Here is a 16,279-nt window from a genome sequence, read left to right on the forward strand (position 1 = left end):
TCCCCACTGAGCCCATTTGCCCACAGAGGTGGACAAATGGCAGATTGTTGATCAAGGGAGCGTTCATCATCCAGTAACTTCTAATCTACGCCTCAGTCAAAAATAAATTTTAATGAAAACTAAAATGAAAATTGCTCCATTATATTCGCACTATTCATTAGGTGCTCTGGAATTTCTACTGCAGTCTTTAAACCTGAAATGTGAAGGTAGACACAAAATGCTGGAGTAACTCAGCAGAACAGGCTGGAGAGAAGGAATGGGTGACGTTTCGGGTCGAGACCTTTCTTGGTTTATATTACCAATTATTTATTGTGTCAATTTATTGAATTGTCCTTTACAGAGACGTTAACTGAACTAGAATAAATCAAATCAATACAAGTGCTCAAGCCCTTTGAAAATCATGAGCACCCATTCTGTGAAGCTTAAACAGATTTGGATTTCTCCTGGATTTTTACTTGAAAATAAAAAGCATATTCTTTCTTTCACTCTACTTCTAATAAGCAACACCATCTCAGTAAGAGATGTCATTGTCATTTTGTCCAAGAAATATCCATTTCTTTATAAGGATGACCAAAGAGAGAAACGGGCCTGTCCCACTTAGCGATTTTTTAGGTGACTGTCCATGTTACCTATTCTCCCTCACATGCCCATTAGCTCCAACTTTGGGTGGCCATAGTTCTTCATCAATACTGTGCAACAGTAGATCTGCAAAACTTTGTACTGGACTGACAAAGTACTGGAGTAACTCAGTGGCAAAGGCAGCATTTCTAGAGAACATGGATAGGTGATGTTTTGGGTGGAGAACTTTCTTCAGATCAAGTGTAGTAGGGGGGGAGAAAGCTGGATGAGAGAGGTGGGTGCAGGAATGTGACGTGTAGGAAGGAACAGCAGATGGCTGGTTTGAACCGAAGATAGACACAAAAAGCTGGAGTATCTCAACGGGTCAGACATAATTTCTGGAGAAAAGGTCGAGATCCTTCTTCAGACTGTGAGCCCCCTGACTCCCCAGAATCCCGCTGAATTACTCCAGCTTTTTGTGTCTATCCTGGAAAGTGATAGGTGGGTATAGGTGAGGCTTGATTAGCAGATGGGCAAAGGCCAGAATTGGGAAGACAAAAGGTTGTGAGATAAGGAGATTAAGGACAGTGGAGGAGCAAAATGCATAGTCAGAGGAAGGTATACAGATGGAAGGGGACAAGGGGAAGGGGAAAGGGTTGTTGTTGATTAGCTACCTAAAATTGGAGAAAATCGAAAGGTAGGGTCAATTTTGCAGATGAATATACACAATTTACAGAGGCATATGAAAACAAAAATAATGGCTGTAAAGTAACAGCATGTCACATGAAGAAATAAGCAAATTTAAACATCTACAGATTTCGGTCCTCCTGTTGAGGGGCAGACAGGCAACTGTTAGATTTTATTTTGGTAAGTGCATTCTTGTTTTTCTCGGAAAAGTGTGTGCTTTTAATGTTGCATGAAGGGAACAAGACTGAACATGACATCAGGGACATGAATAAACTAATTGTGATTATCAGTTCTTAAAACAATCAGATAAGGATACAGTGAAATAAATAACATGATGAGTGGAAGAAAGAGTGAATTAGAAACACGAGTTCAAAAGAAATGTAGAATAAGGGAAAATAGAGAGAACGATCAATTTTAAAAAGTAATTTATTTACACTTTAGGATGTCCAATAACAATTAAACTTCAAGGAACTTCAAGAATCGAGTGTGTTTAATTGTGATATGAAGCAAAACGGAACAATTATATGCTTTCTTTCTTGTAATAATTAATCATCATTGCCAGAGGTTTATTGGCAATAATAAACATCTAGCACATTTTGTGTATTTGTAGTAAAATAATCATTTTATTAAGACGTTTGATTTGTAATCATTGCAAAAGAATACATTAATGATATTTAGTTTGTTAATGGTGAGATGTTACTTTTGTGAAATAATAGTGAAAATACACATTTTGGATATATATGCAGTTCTTTATTCATCTGCAAATCTACTTCATGTACATGATTACTGCTTTTTGCTACTCCCTAATTCTGACAGTTTGTGTTTATTTTTTTAAAGTACGCTAATTCGCAATGTGGCTTGAATTGGAAGTGGATAAAATTCCTGACTGGATCAAGGTTGTTTAAACAGTTCTACTGGTTTAGCTACATCTGGAACATTGTGTCCAATTCTGAGACCTCGTGATGTAATGGCTTTCACGATGACCATATGCAGTGTAGGTTTAAAGAAACTATTTACCCTTATCAATGAACTACCTGACGCAGAATTCACATGACTGAAAGAAGTTAGACAAGGAATTTTTTTTTCCATGGTGAGTGCTTAGGGACTGGAATACACTGTCAAAGTAATAAAAGGGGTGGTGATTCAATTGTAGAACTCTAAAAAGAGCTGGAAAAGTATTTGAAAGGAAATAATTTTACAAGGCTGAGGAGAGATGCTTGCAGCTTGCTGCATCACTTGTACATAGACATGGTATAAACTGGACATTATCTCCTCCCCTGTTCTGTAATCTGAAGATGACTGGAATCATATGACAAAAATGAATCTACAAATAATTACTGAAAAACTAGTTTGCTTGAACAAGGATGGCCAAATTGTACAGACACATTTACTAACTTGGATAGTCTAAAAATGCATCTACAAATAATTACTGAAAAACGAGTTAACATTTGCTTGAATAAGTGTGGCCGAATTGTACAGACACAGTTACTAACTTGGGTAGTCTTGTGTGCAAGAACTGCCTTGTGCGATAAGCACATTGCTACGATGTAGGCAACACAGTAATATCAAGCTGCCAACTCATTGACATGATTATTGAATGTAATCGGCGTTAACCAGGCTGTTTTGTAGGCTTTTTGCCCTTGAACGATGATCTTGACGTGACATTAGTTAAAGCCAATCTGCAACTCCTACATGAAAGGTGTACTGAGGCTACATGAAAGACAGCAGTCTATACAAATTAACAATAATGCAAAACTAGCTCGATGAAAGGCGAGTTGAGACTACACTCTGCAGCAACCCTGATATTATAATCAAACCCGCCGACAAGGGAGGTGCTGTGGTAGTCTGGCGTGCTGACCTCACCGGGCTCCTACTTATCCTTGGAACATGATCACACAGACCAGCACCAGGCCTTAATCTCACACACCATTTCGGATTTTATCATTTCTGGCAGTCTGCCCTACACAACCTCCATCCTTATCGTTTCCCATCTCCGCACAGCCCGGATTTACCTTTGCCCCAAAATCCATAGACACAACTGCCCTGGCAGAACCATTTCTGCCTGTTCCTGTCCAACGGAAATTATTTCCACTTACCTCGACCAATCTCTCCCGACGTATATGTCCAAGATACCTCACATGCTCTTCATCTCTTTAATGATTTCTGCTTTCCGAGCCTCCACTCCCTCATCTTTACTATGGACATTCAGTCACTCTACACCTCCATCCCCCACCAGGAAGGCCTTAAAGCCCACCGTTTCTTCATCAACCACAGAACCATCTAATTTCCCTCTACTAACACTCTAATCCGCCTAGCAGAGCTGGTCCTCACCCTCAACATCTTCTCCTTGGAGTCCTCCCACTTCCTCCAAGTCCAAGGAGTAGTTATGGGCACCCACATGGGCCCCAGCTCTGCCTGCCTATTTATAGGGTACGTTGAACAATCTCTGTTGCAGGCATACACTGATCCTATCCCCAAACTCTATCTTTGTTACATTGATGACTGCATCGGTGCTACCTCCTGCACCCATGCAGAACTGCAGAAGGGTTTTGGCCAAAAACTTTGCCTATTTCCTTCGCTCCATAGATGCTGCTGCACCAGCTGAGTTTCTCCAGCACTTTTGTCTACCTTCGATTTTCCAGCATCTGCAGTTCCTTCTTAAACACTTTAATTCTCTTTCCTATTCCTACACAGTCTGAAGAAGGGTTTCGTCCCCGAAACGCTACCTATTTCCTTCGCTCCATAGATGCTGCTGCACCCGCTGGGTTTCTCCAGCATTTTTGTGTATCTACACAGACCTTTCTGTCCTAGGTCTCCTCCATTGTTAAGAGTGAGGCTAAACGCAAATTGGAGGAACAGCATCTCATATTTCGCTTGGGCAGTTTACAGCCCAGAGGAATGAATATTGAATTCTCTCACTTCAGGTAGCCCTGGCATTCCCTCTCTCTCTCCATCCCTCCCTCCACCCAAGTCACACTAGCTTCTCATTTTCACCCTACAAACAACTAACAATGGCCTGTATCATCTTTACTTTTTTGCATATCTTTAATTAATTGTTCTTTATTTCTGCACATCACTGTCTATATCTCTCATTTCCCTTATCCCCAAATCGTCTGAAGAAGGGTCTCAAACCGAAACGTCACCCATTCCTTCGCTCTAGAAATGCTGCCTGTCCCGTTGAGTTACTCCAGATTTTTTTATCTATCTACATGAAAAACAGCAGTCTATACAAATTAACAATCATGCAAAGTCAGCTTTGGCAAATATTTACAGTAGGGTATTTGTTACTGAACAGAGCTTGGAAGCCTTTCAACTCACTCACTCACACATGTGCATAGAAACAAAGGGACAAGGAAACTTAAATAAGCAGCAAGAGACAAATTCAATCGATCATGATGTAGCTGGGCAAGAGGTTTAAGGACCACATGTTTCTGGTCAAGATTTTCCTTTGCAGGATAAGGAAAACTTGCCAAATGTACTGAGAAGACTACTATCTACTACCCATGCTGAATTGCGTAATTATGAGTTATAGACATATGAGTAAGTCACAGTCTTGAACCATAGTGGTTCATTTGGTGAAAGTATTCCCACAGTATCACTGGGGAGGGAATTCTTAGATATAAACTCAGTGACAATGAAGGAACAGCAATGCACTTCCAATCTGACTGGTGTGTGACTAGCAATGAAACTGGCAGGTGGTGAATTTTATATGCACTCGTCATCTTTGGTTAATGGTAACTCCCAAAATGCTAATATGGAGGAATCAATGACTATAATGTTACTGAATATTGAAGAGTAGAGACCATTCCCTGCATGAATATTGCTTTCCACGTACCAGCCGGTACCTGCATGTCGCGTAAGTCTTGCCACAAAGAGGCACAGAACTGAATTTTCTGCGATCTTCAAAAATCGATGCATCTGAGAAGGATGTGCGGAGAGTCATCAATGAAGCGGCTGTAGATAGCTGAGGCTATTACACTGACCTAAGGAAGTTCTGCAGTTATACCCTGGGGCTAAGAATGAATGATTGCCAACCATTTCCGTTGTGCCTTACATAATTCTAGTCAGTGGAAAGTTTCCTCCTTAATCAAGCGTAATCTTGATATCAAGGGCAGTTATTTTCACCTCATATGAGGCTACGTGAGGGTAAGCATGTCATTGACTGGAGCAAATTCGAGTCTCATTTTGCTCAATACTATGAGGTTCCTCTCGTGATTTGCTCTTTAAGATTTCATATGAACGCCTAGCATTTATTCACACAAGTTATCTAGATATGCAAGGGCAGGGCACAAGGTTCAAAATTTATGTCATTAACATATACTCTTTGTCGTCCAAAAACTAACCTTTGATTTGACATGGTGTCTTAAACACATGTGGCACTGATGACTACTGCAGAATGATGATAAGATGAAAGTTATTAGAATGCATGGCACTAACTTAGATGCAGCAATGCCACATTATATTTGGAACCAGCAAAAGTGAAATTCCACTTGGTTGGGGAATTGGAGGACTGCAATGCATTTGATTGGTTTAAGGCTAAGGTTTTGTCAAGGTTGAAATGAGATCTCTGTAAATTAAGCAAGTGCATCCAATCAATGTGATCCTGCACTGCGGAAAGCAAAAATCCAAGCAACACCATATGTTTGCTCCAACAATGTATTAATGAAATATAGTCAGCTCTGTTCAGTCTGAACTTAAACTGAGAAAAATCTTAAAAGTATGGAAAAAGTAAAACATTAAATCAGCATGGGGATTTAATGTGGAGGGAAAAGGAGAAATTGTTTGGCGACTCCAATATCTGTGATGGTTTACGTAAAGATGCAAGTACTTAAATGTTTATTGTGTTTAATGCAAGCAAATGTGCCATTTTCAAAAGCTTAATACAGAATGAAAGTTAGAAATGAATATTAAGCAACTTTTCATTGTTATGCTGATGATAGCCAACTATATATGCCGCTGAGGAAGGAAGATGCCTTTTCTGTCAAATCACTTCTGTCTTGTCTTGAGGACATTAAGTCCTGGATGGCCCTAAACTTTCTAGGATTTAATGAAAAGAAGACAGAGGTGATATTGTTTAGTCCCAATGGCTGCCGTGAACCTCCCCCCTGTTGACTTCGGTCCCCTGGCACAGTATGTCAAGCCAACAGTTTTAGGCCTGGGTTTTAGGATGGACAGTGATTTTAAATTAGATCATCAAATAGGCGCGGTGGTAAAGTCCAGCTTCTTTCACCTAAGGCAGCTGGCAAAGGAAGCCCATTCTTGAGCGGCAGCATTTTGAAACAGTAATCCATGCCTTTATCACATCTAGGCTGGATTACTGTAATGCACTCTATTTTGGAGTTGCTAGATCTTCCCTGGCTCATCCCCAGTTGGTTCAAAATGCTGCCGCTCGCCTTTTAACTGGAACTCGAAAGAGGGAGCACATAACGCCAACTCTGGCCTCCCTCCATTGGCTCCCGGTGTACTTTCGAGTTCATTTTAAAATTATTTTATTTGTTTTTAAATCTTTAAATGGGCTCGCCCCACCTTACCTCTCTGAGCTGCTTCATCCATACGCTCCTGCCCGGTGCCTCAGGTCAGCTGATCAGCTGCTCCTGGAGGTGCCGAGGTCTAAGCGGAAGCTCAGAGGGGATAGAGCCTTCTCTGTTGCTGCTCCGGTGCTATGGAACACTCTGCCATTGCACATCAGACAGGCCCCCTCACTGTCCATCTTCAAAACCAGTATTAAAACACATTTATATTCCTTGGCTTTTGACCCTGCTTGAGACTTTGCTCCTGTATTAGTGCTTTTAATGTTTTTAATTTTATTGTTTTTACTTTCTCTTCTAGTGTTTTTATTGTCGTGTAATAATTTTTTTGTCCATGATTAGTCATGTACAGCACTTTGTGGCAACAGTGGTTGTTTTTAAAGTGCTCTATAAATAAAGTTATTATTATTATTATTATTATTAATACATTAATCAGTTGAAAACAAATTTAAATTGAGTGAATAAAAACAATTAATTTTGCAGATTTTTTTAATATAAAAGTTGCAAGGCAAGTAATGTCTCATTGATACAGCATTTCAGAGTTGGAATTGATCAGAGAGCCCAAGAAATGTACCTTTAGTAAATATCTACACATTGAATAATTAAAATGAGACCATGGGGACAATGGACTACTTCCCATATTTTTGAACCAATTTCTCTATAACAGCAGAAATCAATGATGAAGCTCATCCTTTGAGCACCAGAGCAGGTTCTGGCCATCTGAAGTAAAGACTGTTTAAAGAACAAGGCCTCAGACCTGGCACAAGCTCAGACTACAAACAGCAGTGATTCTTGTCTGACTGTGTGGTTCTGATAAATGGGGTACCTACTGCAGTCACATATGTGCCTTGAAGTGATACCACCAATGCTATCTCTGACAAATCTTCCAAATTCATCTTCAGGTTAAGTGAATCAAAGTCTGCACCCTTTCCTAGACCAACATCACGAACATTGAGGAACTAATTACACTCAGTGAACTCTGATGGTCTATGTCTTGATATTAGTCGCAAAGTTAAATGGGTGCATTTACATGGGTGTAGAGGCAGGTTTGCTAATGTAGGTAGGAATTTTACTTTAGTTCTCATTGTAAGGGGGTCTCCATAATCTTTGGGACAAAGACCCATCATTTATTTATTTGCCTCTGTACTGCACAATTTGAGATATGTAATAGAAGAAAAATCACATGTGGTTAAAGTGCACATTGTCAGATTTTAATAAAGGCCATTTTTATGCATTTTGGTTTCACCATGTAGAATTTACAGCAGTGTTTATACATAGTCCCCCCATTTCAGGGCACCATAATGTTTAGGACACAGCAATGTCATGTAAATAAAAGTAGTCATGTTTAGGTGTTTTTTTTGCATATCATTTGCATGCAATGACTACTTGAAGTCTGCGATTCATGGACATCACCAGTTGCTGGGTGTCTTCTCTGGTGATGCTCTGCAGGGTCTATATTGCAGCCATCTTTAGTTTATGCTAGTTTTGGGGGTTAGTCCCTTTCAGTTGTTTCTTCATCATATAAAAGGCATGCTCAATACGGTTCAGATCAGGTGATTGACTTGGTCACTCAAGAATTGACCATTTTTCAGCTTCTTTGTTGCTTTAGCAGTATGTTTGGGATCATTGTCTTGCTGTGGAATGAACTGCCTGCCAATGAATTTTGAGGCATTTGTTTGAACTTGAGCAGATAGGATCTGTCAGTACACTTCAGAATTCCTTATGCTACTACCATCAGCAGTTGTATCATCAATGAAGATAAGTAAGCCAGTACCTTCCGCAGCCATACATGCCCAGGCCTTAACACCCCCACCACCGTGTTTCACAGATGAGGTGGTATGCTTTGGATCTTTGGCAGTTCCTTCTCTCCTCCATACTTTGTTCTTGCCATCACTCTGATATAAGTTAATCTTCATCTCATCTGTCCACAAGAGCTGTCCACAAGAGCCTGCCAGTCCCTTTGCAATTAGTAAGCTCACCAATGCTCTCTTTCTTCTTAATGATGTTCCAAACAGCTGATTTTGGTAATTTTCAGGTTTGGCTGATGTCTCTAACAGTTTTATTCTTGTTTCCCAGTCTTATAATTGACTTTCATTGGCACAATTTCGGTCCTCGTGTTGATTAACAGCAATAAAAGTTTCCAAAGGTGATGGAAAGATTAGAGGAAAGATTAGGTGTTGAGAGCTCTCTTATACCTGCATTAAGGAGGCAATTAAACACACCCGAGCAATCACAAAGACCTGTGAAGCCATGTGTCCCAAACATTATGGTGCCCTGAAATGGGGGGGGGGGACTATGAAAAACACAGCGGTAATTTCCACATGGTGAAATCAAAATGTATAAAAATGGCCTTTAATAAAATTTGACAATGTGCACCTTTACCACATGTGATTTTTTATATTACAAATCTCAAATTGTGTAGTACAGAGGCAAATAAATAAATGACGGGTCTTCGTCCCAAACATTATGGAGGGCACTGCGTATGCAATGCCTTTTCTTCTCTCTCTCTCATCTTAGTATTTATTCTTCTTATGCCAATGGAAGTGCTTCTCAATGCCCTCTTCTCTTCAGTTATTGTGCAGAACCATCAAAGCAATGAGGAAGTTATCTCACCCCCTGCCAGAAGTTTAAAGAGATCATTATCTACTTCTAGTTTTCTTGGTGTTGATTTCTACTATTACCTCTCTAGTTCTGCAATTGTTCTTAAAGATCTGAAGTACCATAGGAGTTGTGCGTTTGGTGCTGAAATACATGCAAGGCACACTTCGCAGTTTGCATACAACAATACACATCTGTAGCAATGTCAAATAGGGTACAACGTGTTTGACAGCAACTGGATAGAACTTATCTGAACATGCAAGGCCCATAAAAGATGTAAACAGATTTAAGCACAGGACTGAAACTGATTGACAAATACCACTCAGAATCAACAGCAAGAAACCTAAATGGAGATGATCCCTTTAACAGCATTGTTGGAGGGTGGGTTAGAGTCATACAGTATGAAAATGGCCCTTTGGCCAATGCCAACCAATACGCCCCATCTATACTAATCCCACCTGCCTAAGTTTGGCCCATATCCTTCTAAACCTATCCTGTCCATGTACTCGTTGGGTACTTTTTCCAGCCAACGACCCTCCACTATATTCTCTTCAATTGATTTTCTCATTAATCTCCACAATTTGGAAGAGGAAGGATATATTTTCCTTTGTAAAAGTCAAAGATATCAGGAATATTTGAATTGCTCCTTCAGTAGTTCAGGGTTTGTAGAATCATGCACATTGCTTCAGTGTTTTGTAGCTTTAATGGTGTATGAGTTAAGCTGGGTCAAATGTGCTTGCTCATCTGTACTTGGCAAAATTAAGTGTCAATCCCTTTCTAATGTGAAAAGGAATTAGAATACTCACATTTATTAGAACCCCTAAACTACTGATAAAGATCATATTTTACTGGTATGCCAGAGGCAAGAAAGCCATGGTTTAAAGTAAACAACATATTTTGCCTTCATTGCTTAAGTATTACACCTGGAGTATCTTGAAAATGTGACTGAATAGAAGAAGAGAGAAATTCAAGTTGATAACAGGTATTTTAGCACTTCAGCATTTTCACATGCTTTCCGTCATTTTAATTAAAGCATTATTAGGTTTCTCTGAGATTCAAGTTAGCAGTTCATATCTTCCAACATTTGAATGAAAACATTTCCCAATGAGAGCTGGCAAAAAAAAAAAAAACCCAAATGGAAAATTGTGTTTGACTGACAAGCTGCCTGAATAAGAAGATGGTATCAGATAATTTCACCCCCAGAATACTTGTTTCTTATGTCAAAAAGCATGTGTTTTCAGTCATCAGCATTTTCTAGCTTTCCAGTTTGGCATGTATGATTATGTTGCAGCATATGCATTAACTCAGTCTATATATAAAGTTAAGGATTAAATATGCATAAACATATTTTGAAAATTACAACAATGTTTTGAATAAACAGAATGAACGTAGATTACAATATGAGACTTTTACGGGGGGGGGGGGGGGGGGCGGGGAATTGAACGGTGATGTGTAAAACCAGTTTAAATTAAAGGAAAATTACAGAAAATTCTGACTTACTATAGATGTTGTCATTAAATATTTCAATGTTATTGTACGGATATTAAAGTGAAAATCTACAAATAAAATAAAATTTTCTGTAATTCTTTAGAAATATCTAAACTAGCGATGGTACAATTTTACATAAGTAATCTTTGCATAAAATGCTTTTTTTAAGATGAATCAAAATGATTGAAGATATGTTATTTGAATCTTCTAAACTTATTGTCGTGGAATGAATATTTGCTAATGTTTCAACTGAAGAATGGCATGTAAATACAAATCAAAATGTATAATTTTCATTTAATAATGTAAAAATAACAGCCACATATGAAGTATGGGACTTTGAATTACTAATGTGCCTTCCTGCAAACATGCACAGAAAAATTGATGCCCGTTTTCAAATTGAAAGGTATTCTACTCAAAGCAATCTAGAATATTTTCTGAATGTCATCATACTATGATATTATAACATCATTTATATATTCAAAACAACATCTTCTATTTTTTTCATATGATCCTAGTTTGATCTAAGGATATATTGGACTTTAATAGACAATTTACAATCAGGACATACACAATTAATAGTAATCCTTTGCACTATAAGTGACCTCGAAAGTATTCCACATGTCACTTTACACTTATGATTTAAAAGTCAGTGAAGAATACATGGTTTGATAGTTAACATCAACATTTTCTTTTATCATGTACCTTGATAAGCAATATGTTTTTTGCAATTCCTTGTTATAAGGATTTATATGTTTTTTTTTGTTTTTTAACTAATGGAACTAAATAAGTTTGAAAAATAAATTTAAGTTTTACACAAGGATTGCACCTCTACAAATATAGATCTACTATTAAATATGAACAGCAGAAAAAATGCCGAGAAGAATTTGAAATATCTAAAAATATCAGTGCTGGAGATCAACATTTACTGCAGATATTCATAAACTTTGCTATGGTGACAAAATCATTAACATACTGTAAAGGTAAAGCATCACAAATATAAGCCTTCTTCTTTCTACTGATAATTTTTAATCGATCCTCAATGCTTGCAGAATAATTAATACTGAATAATTACACAGGAACAGGTACTTCCATTCCTGTATAACATACATTAATGCCGGTTCAGTCAGAACTGTTGGGCAAGCTGATTGCCTAGTATACCAATGTTCCAGTCATAAAATTCTAATCCTTAAGTCTGGGTACTCGCATGGAAAAAATGTTTCTACCTCTGTAGTCTCTTACAGTATACAGCTCTCTAAAAACAAAACCATCCACCATCTATGGCCAAAAGTGCTTTCTGCACTCTTCTTGTTCTGACTACTGGTAGTTATGTTCTCAGCCATATATGCTGGAATTCTCTATGTATACCCGTCGCTGTTTTTCTTTAAGATCCTGCTCAAAAATCTCTCTTTGACCCAAATGCCTAAAAGCTCATTGTTGGAGTCAGTATGTTTTATACTTGAACATATTTGTTTTGCTTTGTGATGTTTTTCTCCATTAAAACTGTCAGATGAGCACAATCGTTTGTACTACCTTCATCCACAATAATGCATAAATGTATAAATATGCTTTATTGGTGATAAATCTCTATATAACTTATTTACTTTTGTTCAAATTGTTAACAATTTTTTAAAATACAAAAATAATTAGAACATGTTTTAATATACAGTGCCCTCTATAATGTTTGGGACAGACCCATCATTTATTTATTTGCCTCTGTACTCCACAATCTGAGATTTGTAAAAGAAAAATTCATATGTGGTTAAAATGTACATTGTCAGATTTTATTAAATGATATTTTTTATACATTTTGGTTTCACCATGTAGAAATTGCAGCTGTGTTTATACATAGTTCCCCCATTTCAGGGCACCATAATGTTTTGGACACATGGCTTCACAGGTATTTGTAATTGCTCAGGTGTGTTTAATTGCCTCCTTAATGCAGGTATACGAGAGCTCTCAGCACCTAGTCTTTCCTCCAGTCTTTCCATCATCTTTGGAAACTTTTATTGCTGTTTATCAACAAGTTGTGCCAATAAAAGTCAAAGAAGCCGTTATGAGACCGAGAAACAAGAATATAACTGTTAGAGACATCAGCCAAACCTTGAGCTTACCAAAATCAATTGTTTGGAACATCATTAAGAAGAAAGAGAGCACTGGTGAGCTTACTAATCACAAAGGGACTGGCAGGCCAAGGAAAACCTCCACAGCTGATGACAGAAGAATTCTCTCTCTAATAAAGAAAAATCCCCAAACACCTGGCTGACTAGCCCCCAAAACAAGCATAAGCTAAAGATGGCTGCAATACAGGCCTGGATGAGCATCACCAGAGAAGACATCACGCAACTGGTGATGTTCATGAATCACAGACTACAAGCAATTATTGGATGCAAAGGATATACAAAAAAAAACTAAACATGTCTACTTTCATTCACAAGACATTGCTGTGTCCCAAACATTATGGTGCCCTGAAATGGGGGGACTATGTATAAACACTGCTGTAATCTCGACACGGTGAAACCAGAGTATATAAAAATTGCCCTTATTAAAATCTGACAATGTGCACTTTAACCACATGTGATTTTCTTCCTATTACAAATCTCAAATTGTGGAGCACAGAGGCAAATAAATAATGATGGGTCTTTGTCCCAAACGTTATGGACGGCACTGTATAGTTTAATATTCATGAGGTTATTGATATCACACTCCAGTTAGTTATTCAAAGCACAATACATCTTCCCAATCATATTTCTTTCCATAATATTTCCAAATTTTGATATTTTAAGAAAGATAGATATGGCTAGACTCCTGCTATCTCTTATTTAATTAAATAAATACATTTTTTTATTTTTTTAAATAGTCAAAATCACATACTGTGTTAAAAAATAAATATGAACGTGTTCTTACCCGAATAAATGAAGGAAAACCTTGACCATAATATCCAACTGCAAAGTAATCTGGTTTTGCTCGTATAACTCTGACAATGTTCTCATAGAATTGAGCTTGTTTTTGCTGCAAAATTAGTACAATATGTTGAATGATTAACATCTCAAGCAAGTAACATGAATTATCAATATTTGGCATTTGGCATTTTGATGCATCTTACCAGCAATTCACTGAGTTGCTCATAATCAAACAATTCATTTTCATATTGTTCTGCTAGTTCTTTGCCTAAAGAAATGGCCTCTTCCCACATCTGATAAGAAAGAAGGGAAAATGGAATACAGAGCAAAATATTAATGCCGAACAATTACCTACTAATAAATAATCAGTACTGTCCAATGAACTTCGAAGTCATATATAATCAGTACATTCCATTCCAACAATTCTCTCTGCTGGTAAAGATTCAAATTATGGACACAAAATCGACACGTAAAGGGCCTGTCCCACTTTCACGACCTTTTTTACTCGTGGACATTTTTCATCAGACTAGAAAAACGCCCCGACCTACTTGATGCCACGAGTACCTACGACTAGCTTCACGACCTACCTACGACCTCCTGCGACCTTGTGACGGCCATGCTGCGAGTACGAGTCAAGGGCAAACTCGGCAGAGGTCGTGAATTAGGTCGTGAAAGTGGGACAGGCCCTTAACTCAGCGAGACAGGCAGCATTTCTGGAGAGAAAAGAATCAGTGATGTTTCATTTCTGCCCCACCTGAAAGGACTGTCGAGGCCCTTGGACAGGGTCGAGGAAGGAGGTATAGGGACAGTTGTTGCATCCACTGCAGTTGCAGGGGAAAGTACCTGGGAACGGGATGGTTTGGGTGGGAAGGGACGAGTTAACTAGGGAGTTGCGGAGAGAACTTTCTCTGCGTAAAGCGGAAAGGGATGGAGATGGGAAGATGTGGCTAGTGGTAGGATCCCGTTGCCCAAAGAGTCAGATTATGTGTCCCAGGAATAGTGCCATCTTTTACTTTACTTTAAAATCATGTCATTCTGTATATCACTTGAATACTTTCTACACCAAATCATTCTACACCAAAAATAATTTGATTTCAATTCACCCTATTTTTGGCAGTGAAGCACCATGCTTCACATATGCTCTGAACTTGAAATGGGCTAATTAACAAAAGAAAAGGCATTTGGTTCAGAAGGTACGAATCCAGGCTAGGAGATTGGAGGAATGCTTTCACATTCAAAAAAACAATCTAATTATCTTCCTTCCTACCTTAGGTACAGAAATCAAACCCGAATGTCATGTCTCAGGTTCTGTTTCACTAAAGCCCTGTACAGCTGTAGCAAGTCTTTTATACTCCAATGCCCTTTTGCGAAGGCCGAAATACCATGTAGACGCAAAGAACTACAGATGCTCTGTTACCAATACAGACACAAAGTGCCTAGAGTAACTCAGCGGCTCATGCAGTATCGCTGGAGGACCTGGATATGGGGAGGTCTGGATGTGAAGAAGGGTCCTGACCCGAAACGCATATATCAATGTTCTCCAGAGACGCTGTCTGACACGCTGAGTTACTCCATCAGTTTGTGTCTTTGTTTCAACATACCATATAATCTTTCTTGCCTTAAAAGTAGCTGCAGATAAAGATTTAGAAGATCCGGGCTCATATAGAGCTATATCACTTTTAAATACAGATCAGAAAATCTTAGCAAAGACTTTAGCAAGAAGATTAAGCAAATATATTAGTAAATTGATAAATCCTGATCAAATGGGGTTTATACCCAAAAGATACTCATTTAATAATTTGAGACGCCTGTTTAATATAATGTACTTGCATAAAGTAGAGGAAAAAGATATATCAATTATTTCTTTGGATGCAGAGAAAGCATTTGATCAGGTAGAGTGGCAATACTTATATAAAGTACTGCAAAAATTTAATATGGGAGAGAATTTTATAACATAGTTAAAATTATTGTATGATAAACCGATGGCAAGAATTTTTACTAACAACATGTTATCTCAAAAATTTCAACTATCAAGGGGTAATAGGCAGGGATGTGCATTATCACCCCTGCTATTTGCCCTTATGATAGAACCCCTGGCTGAAAGTATAAGAATTCATCCGAATATTCAGGGCTATAATACCAGGGACAAAGAATAAAATCTCATTATATGCAGACGATCTACTTTTATATATTACAAAGTCACAAACGAGCATACCAAATTTATTAAATTTAATAGAGGAATTTAGGTATTTTTCTGGATATAGAATAAACTGGAATAAAAGTGAAATCATGACATTAAAACCTCAAGAACCTACACATTTATTGAAGTTCCCCATTAAAACCGCAACAGAAAATTTTAAATATTTGGGTATTCAGATTACTAGAAAATATAAAGCATTATTCAACGCTAATTTTATACCTTTACTAAATAAACTTAATACGCTGATTACATTTTGGAAAACACTTCATTATTATTATTTATTTATCATTATTAGGTAGAATAAATGCAATAAAAATGAT

The 16,279-nt window shown here is 37.9% G+C and overlaps 1 protein-coding gene across 1 annotated transcript in view; it reads right to left on the reverse strand.

Moving 5' to 3' along the window:
* dock1 (dedicator of cytokinesis 1) overlaps positions 1 to 16,279 on the reverse strand; it is a 443,854-nt gene that overhangs the window by 86,250 nt on the left and 341,325 nt on the right. The window contains exons 39-40 of the mRNA XM_055646705.1: positions 13,963 to 14,052; positions 13,764 to 13,868 (exon numbers count right to left, since the gene is read on the reverse strand). Coding sequence (XP_055502680.1) covers positions 13,764 to 13,868; positions 13,963 to 14,052 — 195 coding nt within the window. The remainder of the gene's footprint in view (positions 1 to 13,763; positions 13,869 to 13,962; positions 14,053 to 16,279) is intronic.

Source organism: Leucoraja erinacea, chromosome 15, assembly GCF_028641065.1.
Source record: "Leucoraja erinacea ecotype New England chromosome 15, Leri_hhj_1, whole genome shotgun sequence".
Lineage (NCBI taxonomy): Eukaryota > Metazoa > Chordata > Chondrichthyes > Rajiformes > Rajidae > Leucoraja > Leucoraja erinaceus.